The following is a 26,469-nucleotide window of genomic DNA, read 5'->3' as shown; positions in this document are numbered from 1 at the left end:
AATATAGATAAAAATCAAAACTTGTGTTTGGGGGCTGTTGGTAAGGAAAATAATGCTCATATGTGGATTAACTGCAACAATAATGTTCGATGTATAATGAGAGTGACTGTTCAGCCGCACTTCAGGGCTTTTGGAGGCCTTTCTGCAACACTGAGCTGCCCTGCAGGTCACCCCATATTTCTGACTCATGGCCCTGCAGCAATGTGTCAGTAAATGATGAAGGCACTCGGCTAAACGACTGGAATACTGGGACAGAAATGTAGAACGAAGAAAACAGAGGGAACAGTCACTCTCCGTGCTGCTGACAAGGCTTCTGTCAGCTCGTCTTGTGAAGACACAACTGGATGAACGGTGTTATGTGCTCTGACAGGAAAAAAAGTTGAAACTAGATGTTTGTCTTTAATGTCAACAGCAGGCTTTTAAATGCTAATGCACAGAGTTTACCACACTTGTCAATCCAGCTCTACAGTATAAAGGTGTACCAATCGTCTTCTTGATTTGCAAGGTAGAAATGTGTTTCAATGTCCTGATGGGGGTGGTGAGGGGGTATAACCTCTGTCTTAGCTTGAGTGCTAAAACCCTCTCAAACGGATTAGTTTATGCTACAGTTTCTCTCTGTTATGTATCAGTCAATGAACAGTATGTGCATTTTTGACGTTTAAGAAGGATTTGTAGAGCTCTTATTCCTCCCCAGGAACAGAGGGTGTGAGAAAACAAGAGGATAAAGGAAAGATAACAGAGGAACCAAATGCAATTTCAGCCTTCATTGCGCTCCTTTTCCTCCCTCCCCTTTTTTTCTTTCCTCAGTTTTTTGTCATCCTTGGACTGGGTTTTATACTCTGGCTAAGTGCACTTTATCTGATGAACCAGCTGGGAGAGGCAGCTAAGATTGCACACGGCCACAGTATGAATTAGCAAATCAATCAGTCATGCAGTCAATTAATCCACAATGCACACAGTCAGCTGCAGCAGAGGAGAGGCAAGCATGATGTATCCAAAAAAGAAACAAGAGAGTCGCAATTATTAAAAAAAAATAGAGCACATGATAAAGAAAACCTGTAGTTTTACTGATCAATAAAAATATATCCATGTCTTATAGTTGATTGTTTTTTGCTCTAAAGGATAATATTCAGATAAAATGCTATCAAGCTGCATAATCATAGTTTAAAAATAGTTTAAAAACTAATTGCAAAAATAAATGCTGACTTGATGCCATATTGTTAGGGACGCTTACCCATAGTGAAAGCCCTTTGGGAAACTCCTCCAACTCCCATTGTCATTGTGACACAGCACACACAAGTGAACACTGCACACCATGAAATTGCATTTATGCCTCACCCGTGCAAGGGGGCAGCCCTCAATGGCGCCCCAAGGGAGCAGTGTGGCGGGACGGTACCATGCTCAGGGTACCTCAGTCATGGAGGAGGATGGGGGAGAGCGCTGGTTAATTACTCCCCCCACCAACCTGGCGGGTCAGGAGTCGAACCGGTAACCTTTGGGATCCAAGTCTGACACCCTAACCGCTCACCCACGACTCCCCCGCTCACCCACGACTCCCCTATCTATAGTATTAAGACCCGAATTGGGTAGGACTAGGGTTCCTCTCTAGACCAGAAGGTGGCAGCAGTGATACCTTCATATAAAACCTCCTACTTTGACATTTTAAAGTCAGCAATTAATGAAAAACTGATAACAGAAATACAGAAGCAAATTGTTTAGAACAATATCCTACAAATAAAGATCATACAGAATTCTTGCCCTTTTATGAGTAGAGTGTTGGCCTAGTGGTTAGTCTTTCCTCAGAGCCTGCACTCTGGCTCCCTAAGCAAGACCCTTAACCCCACACTGCTCCCCCGGCACCGCACAATGGCAGCCCACTACTTCCCAAGGGCATGGGTTAAATGCAGAGAGTGAATTTCTCCATTGGGGGACAATAAAGGGATTTACATTTACATTACTTTAACGGCTTTATTGGGGAGAGTTTGTATCTTTTCTCATCTTGGATTCTCTTGTATGTAACTAAAGATAAAGAGAAAACGCTCAACTATCTTAGTGTACAGTACCTATTTTGTAGAAAAATAAATGATTTTAAGCAGCACCAATGAATAAATGTGTACATAGCTTTAATAGCAAGTTTTAAAGTTAGTTTGTCTTCAGTGATTCATTTAAAAAATAAAAAATCCGCATAGATTGACTATAAAATGTTTTTGGCTTCTATTGGTATTCACACCCCCTTCAGTGGACACATTGGTACCTGCATTGCCACCCCTGTGGAACTGGTCATACATTTACATCATCAGCACAAATGAAATCCACGTTTGGATGTAAAGACTTATTTTTATAGTTATGGTTTTGTTTAGTTTGGTTTTGGACTTATGGACTTTTTCTGTTCAGCCCGTCATTATTCAGCTACCAGCAGTTATCAAAACAGCTCAGCCTCCAGCCACCACCCCACTCTATATGATCTCCACCTGTTCCCACTAATTGGTTCTTAGCTCACCTGTTCAACAGCCTACCTATACCTGCCTCTGTCTACTTGTCTCCGTGACACTTATTGAAAAAGGGTGCAAAGCTCCTCTTTAAATATATACAGGATCAAACTAAATTTAGCTAAGAAAAAGCATGGGTATGGGAAAATAGTATAGCCAATTTAAGATGATTTTCATAGGAAACACCAGATAATCCGAACAAGATCAACAGGTACAATACTTTTCAAGGCCATAACAAATCCTTGATGTTAATCTCATAGATTTCAAACCCAGTTTTTAAGTGTGTTTGGGATGGTTACAAAGATCCACGTTTGATCCCAAACATAAATCCCATCATGACCTCATTGGTGCTATGTGTCCCAGGTTCAATGGTCTAGTTTATGGGTTAAGAAAATAATTTAGATGTAACAAAACAGACACCCAGTATGGTGCTACCAGAAAAAAAAGCTTTATAGCTGGTTAGTAACCTTTAATCTAAAATGCTCTGATTAAGTCCTCTAAAATCACATGTCACTGTGACCCAAAAGCTTAATCTGTGTCTTATTCAACAATACAATATTTGGTCCTTTTTATGTGGGTAACTTCTATAGGGTTCTGTCTAATCTATTCTATAAGCAGGAAAAAACATAATCAGAAGTGTACTTGAAAAATACAGTGGGGTTGTTTTTTATGACTGGTACAAAACATTTACAAATATCTTTTAATCTATTTATTAGTCCCTGAAAGATACCCCAGCAGTAATCAGCAACATGCAAACTCATCTGTTGCTTTATAATTATTCTCCCAGTAGGCTACAGCAACAGCAGGCATCAACACCCATCAATGTTGGTGCTGTCTCGAAGTGTAAGATCAAGTAGGCTTCATTGTGTACGAACCTGCCAAGCAACCACAAAAACAGCAGTTTTTCTACATTATAACCTTATCAGGTGTCGTAATCTGACAGGGGGAAAAAGGAGGTGAAAGATGAACAGCAGGATCTTTTACGATGTCCTTTCATACGGCAGACATCTGGAAGCTGAAGATTATCTGCAGATATGAGACCTTCAGGCATTTATCTAGCTTTTATCTAGAGAAAGAGAGAGAGAGAGAAATGCCTTATTGTCATGCTTAATCTTCGGGTCAATGACACTATCACCATGCCAACCCTTGCTATCGCCATGGAAACCATCTTTTCCCTACCCAATGGTATGGAGAAAAGTCACTTTTGCCAAGGTGTGGTTGGTAGGTATGTGTGTTTACAACAATCTTGAGCTCCGACCCAACTGATGTCCGCTGCAACAATTTCATAATGAGAGATGCATACAGACAGATGCAAGAGAAGTTCATTTTATCACAACCAAAGACTCACAAATTAGTTTATCCAAGGTTGCCATAAAGACGCAACGCGACATTCTCCAGCTCTAAAATAGAAACGTCCTGACAAGGAGGTGTGAAAACAGATATAAAACCGTGTATCAACAGCTTCACCTGGAACATTTTTTTTCTTTTTTTGTGGCCCTACAGGATGTCTCTGCAGAGCCGAGACTAAGGAGTAATTTATGTGCGGCACAGAGAATAAAAGAGGTTTCCAGTTGTTGCACACATCCTCTGTGGCAGCAATGAAACAGCCCTGCAGCACACGTCAGTCACCGTTCTCTGCTTTCTCTCTCTGCAGTGTGTGGACGCAGGAACAAATCAATAGTCAATGCAGAAGTCATTTGGATTTCCGAAGTGTGTCCTGATTTTATCTTCTGTTCTTTTCATCTACTCATTCCCATTCTGCTGTTTGATCCATGCTATGAGGAAAACTGTCTGCGTCTTTTGTGTGTTTCTGCAGAAAAGACACCTGAGTGGGTGAAAGGGTCGACTATGGGGGCCTCTTCATGAAAGAACAATAGAAATTAAAAGAAAGCAAGTTAAATGAAAAATTTAATGATCCACTGAATTGTAGGTGACAGCCCAGTGCACAACTCAGAATAAAGAAAGAAAATATCAATCTGACATTTTCTCTTGTACTTACATGTAAATCTAGAGCTACAACCCAGTAAAAATAAACAGCCATTCACCAGAGACGCCTCAGACAACCTAGAAATGTCAAAAACCTGGATGGGAGTCCCTAATCAGAGAAACCACTACCGCTGTCGCTGGCTCTGAGCTTCCTGGTCCTGAAAAAGGGGCCGGATGGCTGAGGGGAAGCTGCGCTCGGGGGCTGCAGGGACCGCAGCAGCTGGCTTTGACATGTCTGAATGAGACCATGCGGCTATCATGAGACTCTCAATATAAAATCTTTCATTTACTTCTACAGTAGGACCACTAAAATATACCATTAAACATTAAACTAGCCAGATGGGGAAGAGATGCACTGTGGATTTGTGTGTGTATCTACTGCCAGGCGCTGAATATCATGACATTGAGCTTGTGTTTGAAGCTCAACAGAGACAAAAACAAACTGAACAGAAAACCTGAGATGATGCGTCTATGATCCATCAGTGCGTTGTGTTGCGCAGAAAGGGTCAGGATGGTAAAACTTTAGGGACTTCGGAGCATGATGAGACTGCAGGGAATGTATGATATCATGAAGATAAAACAACAACAGACAGATCTGAAAGTGTTTCCTCACTTTCAGATTTTTCATTCAAGTTTAATCTGTATGAGCTCCTTTTTCAAAGCGGCTATGTGTAACTTTTAGCCACTAGTGGCGCCAGTGCTTGGCATTTTTTTATCCTCATGGCATAGGAAATTATTTTTATTATCTATTATGTTCCTGAATATCGATTTTGTGATATCGACTTTGGAATTGCTGTAGTGTGAAAGCCCTAGCTGCTTATAATAAACACTCAAGCTGTATAGTGGATGTCAATTGGGATAAAGAGTGTAAAATGTACGTTATGGTACTGTTCAGCCACATTAAATGATAACCTAATAACCTCAGGTAAAAGGCTCGGCACTAAATAAACATCTTTTGACTGCTCTTAAGTGGCAAATAATTATCAGCTGATTTTTTTTTTTAAATAAAGTAAATCTTCCCTAATTTACGGCTTTCGGAGGTGAGCAAATAGCACATAGTACCTATGGGTAATGAAAGAGGGGACGTTATGGCATCTATCTAAATGTAAAAGTGCTAACTATCTTTGTTTTACATATGTGGTGTCTCTAAGATGTGACACATAAAACAGACCTTTTTGGCTACGTTCACACTGCAGGCCTTGATTCTCAATTCCGTTTTTTTGCATTCACATTTCCAAATATATGCGACTTGTATGTGAACTCCTGTGTGAACTGCAGTCATACAACGCAAATGTCCCGCATGCACAGTAGAGGACGCAATGACATCACAGGCCAGCGTGTTCTGTGTTTACCGAAATAAACATGGATGGTAGTGCCGGGGCGCATCTAGTGATCTAGCCAACCTTAAAAGCACAATCTTTTTTAAGATGGTTAAACATAAATACTGCTCTCAGCATCACTGTCTGCCTTGGTTGTTGTTTTTCTTGCTGCTTCTGCATCGCAAGACCCAGAATAGTGACCTTTGTCGGGTTTTTATTGGTGTTCAGGTTGGATGAATGCCACCTGGCCGTTTAGACGCAGGTCGCATTTGGAAAGATGTGATTCGTATCGGATTCAGGACCACATAGCCAAGTAGCCTGGGTCGCATTGGAAAAAAAATCGGATCTGTATTGTTCAGACTACCATGAAAAGATCAGATACAGGTCGCATATAGGCCAAAAAATCGGATTTGGGCCACTTCAGGCTGCAGTGTGAACGTAGCCTTTGATGTGCTAAACAATCTGACCTCATTTAACATGGGTTGTCAGGGTTCCTGTGTGTCAGTGAGTGCGAGTTATGCATCTCTTCCAGAGAGGATCTTTGTGGGGAACCTGTGTAGCCTACACAGGTGAAGATAATCTTTCTCATTAGAGTGCTGGGCTTAAAAGAGCCACAGAGCTTTCACTCAGTGCTGCTTTCTTATGTCGTTTCATTGCTTTCTAGTCTCTTGCTTACTTCAAGAACTTTTCCTGACATTTATTGGTTTTGTTGTGTTTTAAGTATTTTTGTCTTTTGTATTTTTTCATTAAATTATCACAAACTGATCTGTGCCTACTTCTCTCTGGATTTGGGTCCTCCACTCAACCTGACAGGGATCATATTATAGTTACTGGACTTTAACAACTCAATAATGCATAACTATATAAAACAGCAGATAGTAATCAGCAGTATTAAGAAACATCCAAAGAGAAAGAAACTTATACCAAGGCAGTACAAAATGCAAAATAAAAAAATTATTTTAAACCAATTTTGTATTTTCCATCTTAAAAAAAAAAAATCTCTAAGATTTGAATATATAAAATCATAAGCATCTATTTACGGAATAAATACAAAATATATCAATATCTGTAATTTAAAAAACAAAGAGTAATTTTAGATGAGCTGATAAGAATGAATAGAAAATCTCAAAGTGTTTACTTTTATTTTAGTTGGTAACTTTTCTAGACAACAGCTAGCACGCCTAATGTAGCGAGACAGACAGCTGGTAAAAATTGTGTTATTGTAGGGGTTTCTGATACATGCTAACTAAATTACACTGTCTTAATCTGTTTTTTTTTTTTTGTCATGTATTTAAAATGCTGCATACTTGGGAAAATCAACCAAGCTGCATGTTTGCCCATTTTTTCCGCTTCCTAACTCCTTCATCATTGCCGCAACATAAAAAAACAGCCAACATTGAATGCAACCATCCATCCATTAACCATTACTTGCTTACCCTTACAGCCCATCTCCGACACTCGCTGTCCAGGAAAACCCCAGGCAGGTGGCCAATGTGCTAAATACATGCAGATGGAAACACACCTATTATGCCCTGCAGATGTATCCAATTTGCACATCATTTGTCCCTTCAACCATAGATAAAGGAGGCGCACAAGTGATCGAAGAAAAGAAATAATGCCAAACAGAACTCCAGGGTTGAGATGATAAGGAATATTCTTAAAGCTGCCAGACCAACGTGTGGCTGCATAGAAAAGTATACATTTAGATTAGTGATCCCACATTACTGGACTAAAGGTCCCAATCAAATATGTTAACATTTGATTAAAAAACTGACTAGATTTTGTTATTTTTATTTCAAAAATATAAAAGCTTTCTTCACATTGCGTAGAGGTTTTCTAGGGCACCTTACCTCCAATTTAAACTGTGTCAGCTCTGCTTCGCTTAGCTGTGGACACCATCACAATCACGGAAAAGCATTTACAACAGACTCTAAACTAGGCATTCCCAAAGTCGGTGCTCAAGGGCCGCTATCCTGCAGGTTTTAAAGGGTTCCCTGCTTTTGCATAGCTGATTTTCATTGATTGCTGATTAACAGGGTTTTGCTGAACTGCAATTATCAGACTCAGCTGTGCTAAAGCAGGGAAACCTCTAAAACCTTTGGGGATGCCTACTCTAAACAGTCACAGTGAGCGACTGGAAAAAAAGGACCGTAACTAGTTACACTTATTTTGTCTGGTATTTGTTAGCTTTCCCCTGTGTCCCTCCATTTAACGGACTAAAATATAGTTTTTACGTGAAAGATTCAAAGTGTACTATCGAAAACGAATAAATCATTTTCAACAATTTCCATTAGAGAAAAAAAAGATAGATTTCCCTTCCTGTGACATCGCTAAGCTACATCAACCTTGTTGTTTTTCTTTTTCTACACAAACACTGTTTTTAGAGTTTGGCAGATATGCGCTGCTATCTGAGCATACAGAGCATTTTGTCCTTGATGCAGGAAACAGATTTACTCAGGCTCACATTCAAAACCTAACTTTATACGGAACCAAACGACCCATTCATCGGTTACCATTTGCATGTTTCCAAGCAAAACAAGGCTTTGTCTATATAAGACTCAAACTCACTGCGGATCCAGACATTTGAATTGAGAAAGCTTCCTGGAGAGGTGGAGAAACGTCTTCAAATCTTGGAAACCAAGTCCAGTGGATATTTTTTTGAATTTTTATGGAACTAACCTTATAAATACATCAACTAAACAGACATTATCCCTGCACTGTAACTGTACAGTATCCCTCTCCAATAAAGACACAGTGTCCAGACATTTTGTTGATACAGAAGCAAGAATACCAGATTATCAGACAAGGTTTTCCATGTAGCTTCCAAAAATATGGATCTGAGGACAAAGGCCCCAATACAGCATGACAATTTCATCTGCTTAATAGGAAACATGGCTACCAACAACATAGATGGAGAAGAATCCTGGTAATGTATTTACTGTGTTGTTGTTTGAATGTGGCACACTGACTGAAAGCAGCAATGGTGGGAATGCGATGAGATCAGGACTCATTTTGAGGACCAGGGGTTATTCCTTGGAGATTAAGCTCCTTTTGTACCCATAATGCATTACCTGCAAACTCTCACCTCTGTTTCAACCTCTACACTTGATCTGTTCCACCTGAATAATTCACCATAACTACCCTCTGCTATGCTCTTCCTCTTTACACTCTCACTGAGCCTTTTTTACATTGAACAAAGCCTGGAATCATTGAAGGAATCAAGAAAATCTCAGGGTTAAGTACAGATTAGTTACACAAGGTTTCACAGTTTAGTGTATTTAATTTTATTCTAAATGATGAAGAAGGTTATAAAGCATAGAGATGTCAGCATTTTGTGTTTTTTGTTCAATATGAAGAAACTGGAACCGATGTAAACTGGAACAAAACACCTGCAAGCCACATTACAGCAAAGTGCAGCGATATAAAGAGCAGCTAGCTCCATCAAAAAAATGAAATATGTGCGATTCAGTTCTCTGCAGTTTATTCTCACAGAGTAGAAGTTTGGTGTAAATATTTAAAGCTGGCATGAAAAGTGTTTCTTCTTAACGTCTTTGCTGTTCTCCTCTGAGGATATTTCTTCCTTTTTTTCTTTTTCTTTGTATCCGCTTTTGATATCATAAGACAGAACGGGACAAAACGGAGTGAAAAACAAAACAGCCTCTACTTACAGAAAAGTGTGCAGCTTTATTAGAGTCATAAATCAGATTAACTTTTGGTATTGATACAACACTGATAATTGAATTGAACACATGCTTTCCTGAGTCATATTTAAAATTTGGTTTGATCGCTTGTTACATGAACCTGTTCTAGAAAAATTATATCAGTCCTGTTAAAGCTGCAAGCAAAATAATTGCTATTTAGGTCATTGGTATTCATCAGCACCCCCTGTGTGATTCTGGAACTGAACCAGCAAAGACCAGCTATACATGATATCAACTATCAGAGCTTTTAATTCATTTTTCCCAGTTAGGCAGATTAGAAGTTTTTACTGGTTTTATTATTTGTCTGTAGTTATTTTTTTTTTTTTTATTCAAATCATTTTTTTGTATGTTTGATCAACATTACATGTAAAAATTGTGCTTAAATTATGCTTTGACTCCCTTTGACTGCTTCATATTTTTCTTTTGATGAAATGAATACATGTATAGCATCAAGATAAAGATTTCCAAACTTCTTGTGAAACAATGGCTTATATTACATTCTCTATTTGACAAAATTGCATATAAAAACAACTATTTATTTGACGCTGTTTTTTTTCCTCTCAAATAATAAATGTACTCAAATTAATGTGATGCATAGTCAGCCTGCTATTGCAATAAAATACAAAAATACAGTTGTTTTTGGGTAAAATGGGACAATAAAAATCCAATTATCAACTGTATCTGGGAAGCATGCACTACTCACAACAAAGCATGGCCCAGCTGAAGTCTTCAGGCATTCCTCCAGAAGTTTAATTCGGAGTCTCTGCAAGTCTGGATTGTCCCACTCCTCTGGATCAACTCCCCAGTATAGATCCACCACCTGAAAAAGCACAATAACACGAGCAAAGAGTAAGTCTGAATATGCAGGAAAGCTCATCTTGTAGGAGAACCTTGAAAAATTACTCTTACACCTAAAACATTCAAAATCCTTCACTTTTGGACATTTTGCAAACACAAAACTAATCATATTTTACTCAGATTTTAATTACACATCAAAGCAAAGTAGCATTTTCATTTCAGACAGAGGAAAAAGTTATGTTTTTCAAATTGTATACATTCAGTTTTCCTTGAATCAATCCTTCATGAATCACGTTTTGCTGCTGTTTCAGTTATATAACATTTAGAATACATCGCTAGCTAGCACATCTAGAAACTAAAATAGTCATCTGCTCTTCTTTGTAAAAAAGATAATGCTTCATCGGATTCGATGGAAAGGGCTTGTTTACACCATTTTTAACATTTTACTCAAAAACGTCTTTTCTATTTCCCATTGTACAACAAAGATCAGATTTCTGCAGTGCCTGACTAATAATTGTCCTATTTACCTAAATAAGCTGTAGCTTTCTGCTGTGGTCATCAGTCTAAACCTAAACCACTAATGTTCTCTATCAAACCTCTGGGTTCTTCCCAGAACAGCTGCACTAGAAAGAATTGGACTGTCAAATGCACACCACAGAGCAAACAGTTGAAGAAGGTGCTCCTATAAAATAAGGCCAAAGCTTGAATTAATTATCTACATGCTAAATTATTCTGTGGCAGAATAATAGCACTATATATAAAGCCACCATCTCTGCTATAAAAATGGGTTTGGCAATATAATGCTGTGGGAATTTCCCCTAGATTTCCCTCACCCATATTCTGAGGACCACAGGGCCCCTCCTGCACTGCCACTAAAACTACCACTTTACATAACACTGTAACATTTTTTTATTAAAGACACTACTGAGGTCAGACAGATCTTAGGGTAGATGATTCAACTTTGGAAATTATGAACCTGGTGCTTAAAGAACAGCAGAAAGACCAAATATTAATGTAGACTTTGGGGGGAAGCAAAACCAACCGGTGTGCCCTTTCTACATCAACAGCTAGTGTGTGGAAAGAGTCCAAAATTTCCGGTTCCAAAAGGTCCAGATCACTGAATTTTTAATTGAAAAAGCTTCCTGGATGGGAAGCAAAATGTCATCAAACTTGGAAACAAAGTCCAGTGGATTGTTTTTTTTTTTTACTTTTTTGGAATGACTATGACCTGGATGACAGAATCTTCACCAGCATCTCTTATGACATTTCTTGGACTGTAAACACTTCTGCTGTATCAGAATGCCCAACAATGTCTAGAAATTCCGAGAGTCATCAGGAAGTGCAGCCTAGACAAGAAGTTGTTGCTGGCCTTCTTGTTGACAAATACACTCATTTACTGCTGTGTACTAGTATGGAAACTGCACTGAAGCAGACAGAGTGAGGGTTTATCATGGACAGCTCACACCCAGGTTGTCAGCTGTTTGAGCTTCTGCCCTCTGGAAGGCCTTACAGATGCATCTAAGCTAAGACAGACTTAGAAAGAAACAGTGGATCATTTGAAATAGTGTAAATCAAGGACACTTAAACCAAAGCAGTGATTGGCATGATGCTATCCGAAGAATGCTAGAAGTAAGGAAGGGGGTAGGAAGAGAAAGCAGGAGGTTTAATTTGCAATAAGGGCCTCCTGACATTCCTATACTTCACAAGGAGCCCAAAATTGCATTATTTCTTCACATTTACTCTGTGTGACACATGCAAAAGGTTGATTGATTGATTAATTGACTTTATTGATCTCACAGTGGACAAATGTACTAGTTACATCGACTCAATAGTCAAAAAAGAGAAGGTGCCAAAAGGAGGAAACGGTATATATATATATATATATATCTATATATATATAGATATATATATATATATATCTATATATATATATATATATATATATATATATATATATATATATACAGTACAGAACTTTTTCATTTAAAGCGTTTTCTTTCTTTTCATGATTATGAAAACTGTAGATTCGCCCTGAAGGCATCAAAACTATGAATTAAAATGTGGAATTATATACTTAACATAAAAGTGTGAAAAAACTGAAAATATGTCTTATATTTCTACTTCTTCAAATGAGCCACCTTTTTGCTTTTATTTACAGCTTCGCACACTCTTGGCGTTAATTGATTGGATTACCAAAATTTTTATTCATAAAACAAATTTACCATCCAGCAATAAGTGGTATTTGAGCAGTCGTGTATTAGCATTGGTCTATTATGAATGATTTTTATCTAAAATATAAAGAAACCTGTGGTCTAAATGTGACAAAATGTGAACACTGTTGGATAAATCTATAGTTTTGCAAACTAAGAGTGCAAAAAAAGAAAAACCACAGCAGAGATACTGATAGATATTATACGGCTCTAAATTAAACATATCCATCATAACAAAGAACGAATGCAATCCTAAAAACTAAAAACATGCAACTGCTTCTCAATCCTACATTTTATCAAATGGTGAAAAATCAGTCACATGACATAAATGGGACCTTATTTTTTCTACATCTTGAGCTAAACTGAAGGCAATTAGTTTTTCCACACTCAGATATACAGACTGTTCCATTGAAACATTCTCAAAGGCACACATATTTCTAAGATTGGAGCAGGGAGACACACACCTGCAAGCATCCTCACTCACCCTATTCATCAAAAAGTTCTGGCTGTTGAGACAACTCTGACTGTAACAACACCGCAGGGGGGAATCTCCTGCTGTAGGAGAGAATCCTGAGGAACTGCCTGTAAATGTGTGTATGTGTGGCGGAAACCAGGGTGAAGCTGCATTTACAGGACAACAACCCCCCCCCATTGCAGCTTCCTGGCTCCCTGACAGCTTCTATCCTGCTGGCTGTGATGTGTGGCTCCAAGCATTGTTCCTGATGGCCTTGCAGCTTTCAAGGAGAAGCAGTTTAGATAAAAGATGCAGGTGTAAAACGCATGAGGGACATGCTCATCATCTTTTGATTCCTCTGCCTCCTGTCTGTCATGGTGAGTTCCTGGATCATACCTTTATGCTCCTCTGCTCAAAAGACAAATGGTCTGAAATGAATTCAGCGTGGGGCGAAATGAGTGGCACATCTGCAGGTTTTGGTGGAGAGAATGACTGGCAGGCCACTTCACCCACAAATTGAACTTGTGAGTCAACTTTGACAGGCGGGGAAACTCTCGCCTCTACAGTTATTGGTAGGGCTGGAAATACACCTCTGTTCATATCGTTGATTGCTGTCATGCACCTGGGAAAAAATGTGTTACTACCCAAGGAGACAGCTGTCGACTAGCTGGACATTTTTTTTGTCTGGTGAGCAATATAATCAATTCCAAAATTATGTCTAGACCCAGCCTCATTTAGTCCTGAACATCTCGAGGGAAATTTAGACCACATAGAGCTCTTAAACTTTAGCCTTTAAAACTTGGCTCATATGAAAGTTTATTTTTCACCCACGTTCTCGCCGCTGATGTTCATAGCAACATTTCAAATAACACAGTCAGTTGCTGAGATGGGAGTGAGGTAAACATATTGATTACTGGTAGAAGAAAACAACAGCAATAAGAGACAAAACTTAAAAGCTTAGGGGGCAAAAACATAGACACTGTAATATCCCCTTTTACAACTATTGGGTATATATATAAACCTCTGTGTATAAAAATGAGCTGTTTTCAGTCAATGACACCCCAGTTTTGCCTTTTAGTGTATATGATATGAAACATCAGCTGAATCTTTCCCAGAGCTGCTGGCTGACATTGCTGTACAGTTGAAAAGGTGGGCAAGATTCAGCTGTAGATGTGCACCTCAAATCAAAACCTTTGAAGACCAAAGTGTTCAGACTGTGGACTGGGAGGGCAGATGGTTTGAAAGAAGCATCAATAAAGCAACCTTTGTGAAAAGAGAAAAGCCATAACTGAACAGAGGGGGAGGAGATCAGTTTCAGCTTCAAAGCATTTACAATTCAGTCATGGAACTAATTCACAATAAGTCATATAAGCCCTCCCATTATGATTGAAAAGACCAATCATATAGCCCCTGCACAACAAAGGGCTTCCAAATTTCAGAAGAACAAAGGGTAGCCATTAGCCTGATAAACCAGACTAAATGTGAGATTAAATGTGTAATTTAGCCTGGCCCCGATGAATGAGACATCGGAAGATAGTTGATGAGAACGACCCGTTGTTTTTCAAACCATGTCTGTGCCTATTGGCTTACGCTCTGACCAATGAGCGCAACGGACTGTGACGTAGTAAGTGCGACAGAAAGCTGGTGAGGGAGTGTAAACAAACAGCCTGTTGACAAAACGGCGAATATGTCCTTCTTAAAAATGAATGAGCGTCTTCCTGCTCACATTTCAACGAAAACAACTTCCAAAACTGATTCCAAAGCTGAGTCAAACATTCATCAGAGCCAGCGGTCCTTTACACACGACTATGCCGAGAGGGCCGCTGTAGACGGGCTGCAGTAAGCCCTCGCTTCCGTTAGCCTCGGAGGTCTGCTGGTTGCCTTGTTTTTTTAATTACGCATTAAATCGGTAAATTGACCATATAGTAACGCTTCAAAGTATAATGTTCTTGCCTCGAACGATCTTAAAACGTACTTTTACTGAACAACAACAGAAAAGAGAACCTTTAACTTTCAATTAAAAGCTGCTACTGCTGCAGTGCATGCTACTGTTTATTAGTTGTTTCGATCTTCCTTGTTGTGCTTTCTCCAGCGTCCCGCAGCTTTGTTGTCATGCCCTAAAAAACCCTGCCCGCTTTGCATACAAAAATTTAAAACACATCTCTGCGTTGTGATTGGCCCGCCAGTTCTAGGGCCTGGGGCATTGATCAAGGCTAGACCACTGGCAGGAAAAAATTATCTTGGCCGCTGGAGGGTGGGGCTAGTTTACTAGGCTAGGTGGCCATGTGATTAGCATCTGACTTAGAATGTGTGCAGTAGGTTGGTCCTCCATGCTGCTCAAATACTTCAGCGCTCCAACTAGAGTTTGCTTAGGTGCAAGCCAATAGAATTGACAAAGACTTCTGAATAGGTGTTGAAACATCTTCAAAAACTGAGCGAAGATCTGGTTGCCTTTCTATTTAAGCCTGTTTGCAGTTGCCATGAGCTGGATGACTGTGAATTTACACAGGCAAAAATAATCGTCATTGTCCTTCAACCAGTTGCTCAGTTGTTAACTAATAAAGATTACCTCACATTAGGTATTGTCAACTGTTGAAGTGGTTGACAGAGAGCTAACTGCACATAAAAAATGAGCATACCAAATAGATATGCTAGGGTGTTGATGAAGAGACTGCTGATTTACAATGAGTAACTCTTTCTTCTTGGACCCATCCATCCATTGACCATAGCCCCTTATCCATGCTGGACTGATGTCTATCACAAATAGTTTTTTGAAACCCAATGGACCTCATCCAATAACATTTTTGGATTCTTGTCGTAAATTTCTTGTCGCAAAATTCTCATTAGCAAATAAAAATGTAATTTAGAATTGAAGAGTTGCATAGTATATAACTATGTATGTTATTAAAATGGACAATTGCTTCTAAGTAAAAACAAATGTAGTCCTTTAGTGAAAAAGTGGATTTGAATCACAGCTGACTGATTGCGCAAGACTACTACGTTAACTCAGTAACTCTTGTGAATTAGTTTGCGCTGCCGAAAACATTAGAAAAAGGAGGAAAATTATGAATGCAGCATTTTATTCTGAATCACTTGTACCAATAATTTAGGAACCAATTTGAGCGGTAAATTTATAACCAGTTCCATGGTTCCCACAAACTGACCCTCTGATAAAGACCCTTTGCCCCTGAAACTGCACAACAGAAACTTACTTTAAAGCCTTGTTTGGCAACCACTAATCATTTACTTTTATTCACTTATTTTAGCCCAGGCATCCCCAAAGTCGGTCCTCGAGGTCAGCTGTCCTGCAGATTTTAGAGGTTTCTCTGCTTTAGCACAGCTGATTCTGATGATTGCAGTTCAGCAAAAGCCTGTTAATCAACTATCAATGTAAATCAGCTGTGCTGGAGCAGGGAAACCTCTAAAACTTGCAGAACAGCGGCCCTCGAATAACGACTTTGGGGATGCCTGTTTTAGCCTGATGCTCGCATTAGTATCTATGGACGTTTAAGATCAAATGTATGGGTGGGTATTAAATGGGGTTCCACTCCCAAACTCAGGGTTTTTTTGTTGCAGGGCTTCTGCTCCTTTTCTGTCTTAAAGCCAGCAGTGAATAAATTCTCAAAAATGCTCACAGTGCTGGAGCTATTGCTAAGTTAAAACCAGAAAGCATGCTTGCCTTTGAGCTTTACAAGTATTGTTTGTAATTAACTTTTTTGGTAAAGGGCAAATTGCTTTGGCAAACAAAAAAACCCCCCAAAAAACAACAGGGAAATAAATCATGATGGTGTGGCACCAAAAAGACACTTTGGCTGATTAGATACAGTTCTTATCTTCCCCACCAGAAGACTGTTCAAAAAATGAAAAAGAAAAAAAATCTCTCCCACTCAGTTGGGAACACTTGATGAACATCTCTCATGTTGGCTTGTTGTGAAAACCTCATTGTTTGGCACATCAGTCACACTGTATCAGTGTCACTAATCTACTTCCAGAGCACATGTGTGGTTGCCACGATGGGCTTTGTGTTGACAAGGACCGAAGGGAAGAGGAATGAAGTGAGATGAGTTCCCCCCTGATTGCAGAAAGGTTGCAGCAGGTGATTGGGAGGATGCACAGTAATTAAAACTTAAATGAAGACATTACTCATTCCTTGTCACTGCGTGCATGCATGTGGCAAGGATATTATGATTAAATTTACGCCCTCACCTGCCGTGCTTGAATGGAGGATGAAGGGATGGAGGAACTGATGAAGAAGATGAGAGCAAGGATTAAAGGAAAGAAAGGCAGGAAAGCAGTGATCATGTCCAGTAAGGGAACTTTAAGAACACCTTTCACACAAAGAGAACAGGACTGCACATCTAGAATCGTTTCCTCAGGCCTTCCTTCTCCTACCCTGCTTTTCTTTCAGACGACTTTCTGTCCTTCTCTCTGATAGCTTCTCCTTTCCCATTGCTGCCTTCTAAACTACAGTCATGGGGGTGCTGTTGCTTATATAACAGATGGAGCAGCTTCCAATAGGCAGCTTTCTGTGCCCTTGCAAAGCGCTTGCCCCACAGCAGGTCAAGTCCAACGAATAAGCTTTATAGCATTTTTATTTATTTATTGGATCACTTTTTTTTTTTTTTTACACTTTCAGGTTTTTGCATTCCGTCTAAGATGCCCAAAAAGAAAGTATGTGAAATCAGGTAGAAAAAGCCCATCATGACATAGACTAAAAGGCAATGCATTCATGTATCTTTCGTTGCTACTTCCAGCAGCACTTTGAAACACATGAGGAAAATGCTTGCCTTCAGCAGCTGAATTTTTCTTTGCAACCGTTCGTTAAAATTGACACATACATATACAATTTCCCTTTCCTTTCAATCCTTTAATTGTTTTTAATGAATTTTTTTTTGCAGGAGATGCTAAGAGTTCAAAATTTCATCCATAAAGGAATTCTAAAGGAAGGTATCTACTGTATGTGGAACAGGTGTGGCAAAGTGGAAGCAAGGAAACAGCAGGAGGAAGACTAATTAACACAGAGAGAGATGAAATAAGATTTCTTTTTATAAAAACAACATACTAAACAATGAGAAAAGACCCATAATAGCTAAAGGGATTGATGAGAATATAAAAGTAACTGAACAGTTTTATGCCATTAGACATGATGTAACCAAAATGCTTGCTCTGCTCTCCAAAGTGCTGCATCATCCCTTCTCTAACACTCTCTGTAAAACACTTTAAGGCCTCTTTCCTAACCCAGATTGACCCGCTAACATATGAAAAAGAAAGCTGGGTTTGATCCCCCGTTGGCATGCTGCATGGCCTCTGTTCCCCCTCTGCTGCATGCCTGGTGATGCATCACTTTGAGTTAGCGTAGATGATGTCACCAACGTGACAGATATGAGGAATACAAACAATGGAGAGCAACATGTAAGGGAGCATGCTTTATAATTTGGCTATTTTGTGAATCCCTCTTATCAGTGATGCGGCGTGTTAATTAGGGATGGAACGGTTTATGAAAACCGTCCGAAACCATTCGGTTCGACTGTCTCGGTTCAGTTCGCATGTGTTGCGTTCGGTTCATGCGCGGCTCCTTTTTCTCATAGGTGAAGCGTTTACACTCCAGAGCAGAAGGTGGCGGTACTGCGACCAAAGCCAACCACCAGTAGTAAACAAGAAGAAGAAGAAGCGAAGCAGCTTAGCCGGGTGTAGCAGAAAAAAATCAGTTGTTGTGGAGAATTGTGTGGGTATGGCGAGTGGGAAAGACCAGGAGTTGGAAGATGCGCCAGCAGCACTTTATAGGTCTGCTGTATGGGAGCGCTTTGCATTTAGAGTGACCTACGATGACGGCGGAAAGAAATTTGTGGATAAAAGTGCAACAGTGTGCAAGCATAGTGCAACACGTTTTGTTTATGCTAAAAGCAACATGACCAACATGTCAGGCTAACCCCGAAATCACACATACTCCGTCAGCGCTCCGCTCCGCTGCGCTCCAGACCACCTGCACAAAGCAAAGCCTACAGCCTCCTATGTGGCTCCCTTACGCTCCGCTCTGAGTTCCTTGGAGATCGTGGAGGGCATGCGATGATTAAATTCAAAGCAGCAAATTATCCAGGCTTCCGCGGATCATTAAAAATAATTACAATTCATTAAGTTATTTGGATTTTTTTCATTAATTTCATTAATTTTTATGGGACTTTGGTGTAACAATATATACCGAACCGAACCAAAAACTGAGACCACGAAACCGTGAACCGAACCGAACCATGGATTTTGTGAACCGTTCCACCCCTGGTGTTAATTGAATGTAAGCGTTGTTTGTGCTTGTTAGATCAAACGCGACAGATGCAATTTTGAGAGATACTGTATGTTCCTTGCACTCAATGGTATCACGTAAATTAGCGGGTCAAACTGGGTCAGCTGTTTCAACTGTATGTCAATCGGATTTGAGCCTTTTGAAGGCAATTTTAACACGGGTCACTTGCCAAGCCTTTTGACCCGAGTTGACACGAGTCAGTAAGTCGTTCCCACTACCACTAAAGGTTGATTTTTTTTGCGTGTTTAAATGGGATTTTTGGCCAGTGGAAAAGGGATATACAGAGCAGTCCCACGCGGACATGCGATCTAGCCCCCCTGCTGTGCTGGGAAAAAAGCTACTGCTACATGCATGTGCTTCCTTTTTGCCTGTGTACCTGAAGAGAGAGGAGTCAAATCGGGGCAGACAGAGACATGGCTAAATGAAAGTCATTCCTTACCGCCTACTCAAGTTAACTAGTATTACTCAAGTTGTCTTGAAGCCACGTTTAGAACCAGATTACAGCAAAACAAAATATCTGCAACAATTCTATCCGAGTCTACAGGAGTAACTCAGAAGTCCTAGAATCAATTATCGAAAAGCTTATTGATTTCTTATTTAGGCAAATCACTTAAAAAAAACATTATTTCACAAAATATTTTTTTATTTCCACTTGAACCGCATTGTGAACTGATTTGCACACATTCACATTGCTCTAAATCAATTAAAGGCTAATTTTACCTCATTCAAAACTCTTTAAGATAAATGTCGGTTCTAAAACATAAAATCCAAGCCAAACTGTGATAACATTCTATTGATTATGATTTGCATACATACAAACACAATTCAGTTTTTCTTCTTAGTACGTAGTGGCTTAGTTTAGTTGAGTTCCGTTAGTTTAGTCAAAAGCTGAAATATGTTTGACTTTGACTTAGATGATTTTTGTTAATACTTTCTTGTATTTTGAAAGGAATTTGTAGTGAATTTATTCCATATGTGCACAGAGTGAACTGATGACAATGATTTCAACTCAATTCACCCAGTCATTTGTTGTCCTGACACAGAATAAGACATTACAGTCCGAAAATGATTTGAATAAATAACATATTTGCTGTTTCCCCCCAGGTCGGTTTGGATTCTTTAAATGAATCTGGGAATATGTGTCTGAGCTGAAATATGTTCTAGCTTTCCTATAGTTCTGCCGGTACAAACATTTCAACACCAAAATCCTTTTTAGATGAATAGAAGCGTTTAGATTCCATAACCCAAGGCTCACAAGTTCTTGCATTTTAAGTAAGCTGGCACTCAAAGTCAATTTAATTCTCTATACAGAGAAACATTGTTGGCAATGATTCCTCTGGGCATCATCAGTCTTTCCCACAAACCAGTTAAGTGTATTTTGCAGGGCAAAAACACATCTTAGTCAAACTGGCACCCAACTAGAGCATGGCTGGGCTGGTCTCAATTTACTCCTGGGTAAACAGTGTGGGAGAATATGTGTAGGTGTTACTGGAAAGAAAATTTGATTCATAAGGCAGTTTATGTTCGTATTCAAATATAATCAACAAGATCTACTTAATCTGCCTTAAACCGTAGAGCAAAGTGTTTCTAGTTGTTGTTTCTGAAGGTGCACATCTGAACAAGATTTTACAGAAACAAATAAAGTGGGATGATAAATTAGACATCCTCTATCAAATGAATAACTCTGCAGTGGGTTATTTATAAATAAAGCGCCAGTCAAGCGTTGCACATGTTTCCTATTTGACTTTTGATTATCTCTGTTGATTGTCACTGTCTTTTTGTAAGAAGGCAGCTGGCTTTCCTGAATAGAGGCTAAACAGAGGAAACACGCACAGAATGGAGATGATGGCCAGCCGCCAATGACTGAAAGAGATGGAGTGAGAGAACAAGGCATAAAACCAGAATGATCAATTCCAGGTAAACAGATGAAGGAAGAATAAATGCATCTGATTATTATTATTATTATTATTATCTTTTTGTAGCCCAGAAACAGTGACGGCAGGAAATAGTTCTTAACTCCTTTTTCAAACTTTTTCTGTTAGTCCTGATAAGAAGGCAGTAGTGATATATAAATGTCCGGCACCAGAGATAACTAAGCTTGTCCCCCTCACCTCCCCTGCTCTATTTTGCTTGGCAAACAATTTGAAGGGGTTGTGATGAGTCAGACGGAGACAAGCAGTTAAAAAGTAAAATACATCCGCTTTGGGGAAACGCAAGGTAAACAGACCATATTCGTCCCCCAAAAAATCTAGATTTTTTTCAGCAGACATTTTTTTCATCAAAATGTGATACTTACAGAGTCTAGTATTGGATGGAGACTGTTTAAACTCTTACCCTAAGGGAAAAGAAACGGAACGCTAATGGCCAACATGAACCCCGAGAGAGGTAATTTCTTGTCCCTCTCACAAACAGGGTGGTCAGACAATTAAGGCATTTCCACTACTACAGCCTGCCTACCACTTTTTTATACTTAATACTACAAAAAAAGCAAAAATACATTTATGAATACTACTGACCTATTTTAAACCTGTGATTACCCACTTTAAGAGTACTGTTTGCATACTGCGGTGCCATGGGAATCCTAAGAAAAATGTCCCTGTTTGTGTAGACAAATGTGGGGATTAAAAATGTTTTTTAATTGTAGATACTGCGTTAACAACAGAAAAAAAAAAAAAAAAAGAACAAAATTTCCGGAAAATGTATGCTCACAAATGCTTACTTTGTTCATCTTGAGGGTCTGGCTGCTGACTCACTGCTAGTCACATTTGTCCCCATTGTAGCATGGACAGTTTTGCTTTCTCTTTGCTTAACCTTGAACTTCATTTTGTCTTTAACATAAGCTTTAAATAATTTCATAAAAAAGGGGCAAAACAAAAAGACCTCAATTTGGAGAGACTTCTTTTGGTAAGTGAGAAGACAACTGTTCTCCTTATTTTCTATATATAGGACCAACTCCATGACTTAACATGTTACATACACATAATTAACAACCGAAGCTTCTTTCTTTTAAGGCTTTATGTTTAAAACAGCATACCTCTGTTCTCCTGTATAATAGTCTTTAATAGTCTTCTGCAGGTTCTTTACCAGGTTTCTTTCTATATTGGAAAACTGTTTTTTAACAATACTCATTAGGCAAAAAAATAACAAATAAAAAACAGTTTTACTATTACAATACTAAAGTTTTAGGGTTTAACAATATGAATACAAGTAACCCTTTAATGTTGTACCAAAAACTGTGCTGGTAAAAAGATACAAAAATCATTTTGGCAGCTTTAAGAGTGGGAGACATTTTCTAAAAGAAATACTGCGTATGTGATAAGCAGTGACAGGCAGTTCTCCTCCCTTTAAAGTCAAAGCATAATGGAATACATTAAGCAAGCTTAGTTTAAAACAGTGGCAGATGTCCCCCCCCCCCCCCCTTAATATAATTTATGAATGTTTCACTTGTCTTGCAAGATGCTAAAGCCATGAAAGCGACAAAATCTATTCAAACAGAAGTGGTCAGAAAATTGTATCTTGTGTTAATAGGATAATGACAAAATTGTTAACAGAACTCCTTTATTATGTTTTTTTACATCTGTCTGAGGGAGGAGCTGATAGAGCCCGAGCTCAGCTTAAAGTAAGAAAATTAGGATCATTTTACGCAGCATCAGATGACAGGAACAAATGGATTGTTTTTTTTTTATCATGCTGAATGATAAATAGAGAACATTTAGAATTGATTAATTTAGTTAAGGCTTTTGGTTATTTTAGCTACAAAACTTCTGGACTTATACAGTCGGAAATTCATCTTACTACTTTTTCAGATTGGCTTTTCAAAATGGCCCTGGTGTGACTCTAGGTAATATTTGGAAATATTTTTTTAAAGGTTTTGTTAGTTTTACATAAAAAATGTAATTCAATTCAATTAAGTTTTTTTATATAGCACTAATTAACAACACATGTCATCTCAAGGCTCTTTACAGTTCAACCAGATCATGCAGTCAAATTGATTCAAAGTTTTCTCTCTAAAGAAAACCAGTTGATTGCATCGACTCATTGACTCAAATACAATCCCTCACACTAAGCATGCTTGTAGCGACAGTGGAGAGAAAAAACTCTCTTTTAACAGGAAGAAACCTCCAGCTGAACCAGGCTCAGTGTGAGCGGCCATCTGCTGCGGCCAACTAGGGTTCAAGGAGACAGAAGCAGAGAAGCAACAAAAAGCAGCTGTAAAAGGCGGCACCATCCAGGAAACACACAACCAGGCAGACGAGCTCCGAGCCAGCGACCATGTCAGAGGATTAAGAGAGCACATCCAGTTAGTCACAGTCAGAGAAACAGGACTACACTGGAAAACTGTTTTGTGCGATGCTATCTAAACCCCTGAGTCAATACCTTTTAGGACCCCGTTTTAAAGCAATAACAGCTGCAAATTTGTTGGGCAATGTCTCTGCTAAGAGGCAAAACAGTAAATACAATTTTTCTTTTAAAGGCTTGGGAGTTTGTTGCAATGCATGGGATTACTCCTAAATATAACTCTGTATCCCATTCATTCAAATGTCTTAATTCTTCTGATTTTTTTTCTAGGAGAGACTGGAACCTTACTCCCTGTTTTAAGTTGCTCCAGAACATCAACCCGTACAAATACAAAGATAAAGTTTACCACTGTTTTGTTAGTGTTTGTAATGTAATATGGATGAAAACTAGTTGCTTATCTTGCCTTCTGTATAGGCGGTTTTGTTTATCTGCAGGTTTCATGTGATTATCTGACGTCAGCTGCACGTCCTCTACATCAACCTGATATATATGTCTCAAAATAAAACTTTACTTGGGCCAGAAGTTACACAGTGTTGTTTTAAATATTAACATCTTTTACTGTCGTACTTATTGCTGTTAACATACAGGTGCTGGTCATAAAATTAGAATATCATGAAAAAGTAGATTGATTTCAGTAATTCCATTTAAAAAGTGAAACTTGTATATTATATTCATACATTACATACAAACTCATATATTTCAGATGTTTATTTTGTTTAATTTTGATGATTACAAATGACAACAAATGAAAATCTCAAATTCATCATATCAGAAAATTAGAATATTACTGAAGACCAATAAAAACAAAGGATTTATAGAAATGTTGGCCAACTGAAAAGTATGAACATGAAAAGTATGAGCATGTACAGCACTCAGTATTTAGTTGGGCCTCCTTTGGCCTGTATTACTGCAGCAATGCGGCGTGGCATGGAGTCGATCAGTCTGTGGCACTGCTCAGGTGTTATGATAGCCCAGGTTGCTCTAATAGTGGCTTTTAGCTCTTCTGAATTGTTGGGTCTGGTGTATTGCATCTTCTTCTTCACAATACCCCATAGATTTTCTATGGGGTTAAGGTCAGGAGAGTTTGCTGGCCAATTAAGAACAGGGATACCATGGTCCTTCAACCAGGTACTGGTAGCTTTGGCACTGTGTGCAGGTTCCAAGTCCTGTTGGAAAATGAAATCTGCATCTCCAAAAAGTTGGTCAGCTGCAGGAAGCATGAAGTGCTCTAAAACTTCCTGGTATGTGGCTGCGTTGACCCTGGACCTCAGAAAACACAATGGACCAACACCAGCAGATGACATGGCACCCCAAACCATCACTGACTGTGGAAACTTTACACTGGACTTCAAGCAACGTGGATGAAGTGCCTCTCTTATTTTCCTCCAGACTCTGGGACCTTGATTTCCAAAGGAAATGCAAAATTTACTTTCATCAGAGAACATGACTTTGGACCACTCACCAGCAGTCCAGTCCTGTTTCTCTTTAGCCCAGGCAAGACGCTTCTGACGCTGTCTGTGGTTCAAGAGTGGCTTGACACAAGGAATGCGACAGCAGAAACCCATGTCTTTCATACGTCTGTGTGTGGTGGTTCTTGAAGCACTCACTCCAGCTGCAGTCCACTCTTTGTGAATCTCCCCCACATTTTTGAATGGGTTTTGTTTCACAATCCTCTCCAGGGTGCGGTTATCTCTCTTGCTTGTACACTTTTTTCGACCACATCTTTTCCTTCCCTTCGCCTCTCTATTAATGTGCTTGGACACTGAGCTCTGTGAACAGCCAGCCTCTTTAGCGATGACCTTTTGTGTCTTGCCCTCCTTGTGCAAGGTGTCGATGGTCGTCTTTTGGACAACTGTCAAGTCAGCAGTCTTCCCCATGATTGTGTAGCCTATAGAACTAGACTGAAAGACCATTTAAAGGCTTTTGCAGGTGGTTTGAGTTAATTAGCTGATTAGAGTGTGGCACCAGGGGCCATCAATTTTGAACCTTTTCACAATATTCTAATTTTCTGATATGATGAATTTGAGATTTTCATTTGTTGTCATTTGTAATCATCAAAATTAAACAAAATAAACATCTGAAATATATGAGTTTGTATGTAATGTATGAATATAATATACAAGTTTCCCTTTTTAAATGGAATTACTGAAATCAATCTACTTTTTCATGATATTCTAATTTTATGACCAGCACCTGTAGAATGTATTTTATCATTACTTATGTAATTGTTGCTTTTCTTATAGTTATGAAGAGATGCTCTAGTAATGAATAGCTTACAATAATTCCGTGAACTGCTTATATGGATACAATACGTCAACCTGAAAAGTATCTAATAGAAAAATACAATCCAACCTGAACTGTTGGAAAGTAAAACTGGAATGACAATTAGGCCTCTTTCAAAATAACAAGCAGCCGTGGTGGAAACAGACAGTAATTCTTGTAATTTGGCCCTGCAAATAGCTGCTCTCAGTGTCTGTGTGGTGTCAAACTTCTTTCGCCTTAGATGATTTAAACACAACATGTGTCTCCCTATCAACTTAATTGGTGGCTATTTGCAGAGATCCCTGTTAGTTCTTAGGTTTTTTTAAGCAGCTATTACTCCGTGCCACTCAAAGCCTGCGACCTTACCATGAATTCAGTGATTAGAGATTGATAAATGCTTTTTGTAGACTTAAAGCAAGATAAGCCAACATCCACTGTGAACATGATACCATCTTGTCTATCCTTCTGTTTTTCTTTCAATTCTCTACTATTAGCAGTTTCTGTCCCCACCTAGTTCAGTATTTAATGTGTCTATGGAAAGCGAGTACACAAGAGGCTAATCAAAGCGATGAAAGGAAACAGATACTAGGGAATAAAATTGGAAAAGAGGAGTCAGGAAGTCGTGCTCTGACTGAATGAGGACGCTACCCTCG

At 39.0% G+C, this 26,469-nt stretch overlaps 1 protein-coding gene across 4 annotated transcripts in view; it reads right to left on the bottom strand.

Moving 5' to 3' along the window:
- LOC119789783 (NACHT and WD repeat domain-containing protein 2) overlaps positions 1-26,469 on the bottom strand; it is a 73,771-nt gene that overhangs the window by 28,091 nt on the left and 19,211 nt on the right. For all 4 annotated transcript variants that reach the window (XM_038294872.1, XM_038294871.1, XM_038294874.1 and 1 more), the window contains one exon: positions 10,199-10,315. In XM_038294872.1, coding sequence (XP_038150800.1) covers positions 10,199-10,315 — 117 coding nt within the window. The remainder of the gene's footprint in view (positions 1-10,198; positions 10,316-26,469) is intronic.

The sequence above is a fragment of the Cyprinodon tularosa genome, unplaced genomic scaffold (assembly GCF_016077235.1).
Source record: "Cyprinodon tularosa strain WSP-4 unplaced genomic scaffold, ASM1607723v1 ctg347, whole genome shotgun sequence".
Taxonomy (NCBI): Eukaryota; Metazoa; Chordata; class Actinopteri; order Cyprinodontiformes; family Cyprinodontidae; genus Cyprinodon; species Cyprinodon tularosa.
The sequence above is the reverse complement of the archived record's forward strand: the minus strand, read 5'-3'. Positions and strand labels throughout refer to the sequence as shown.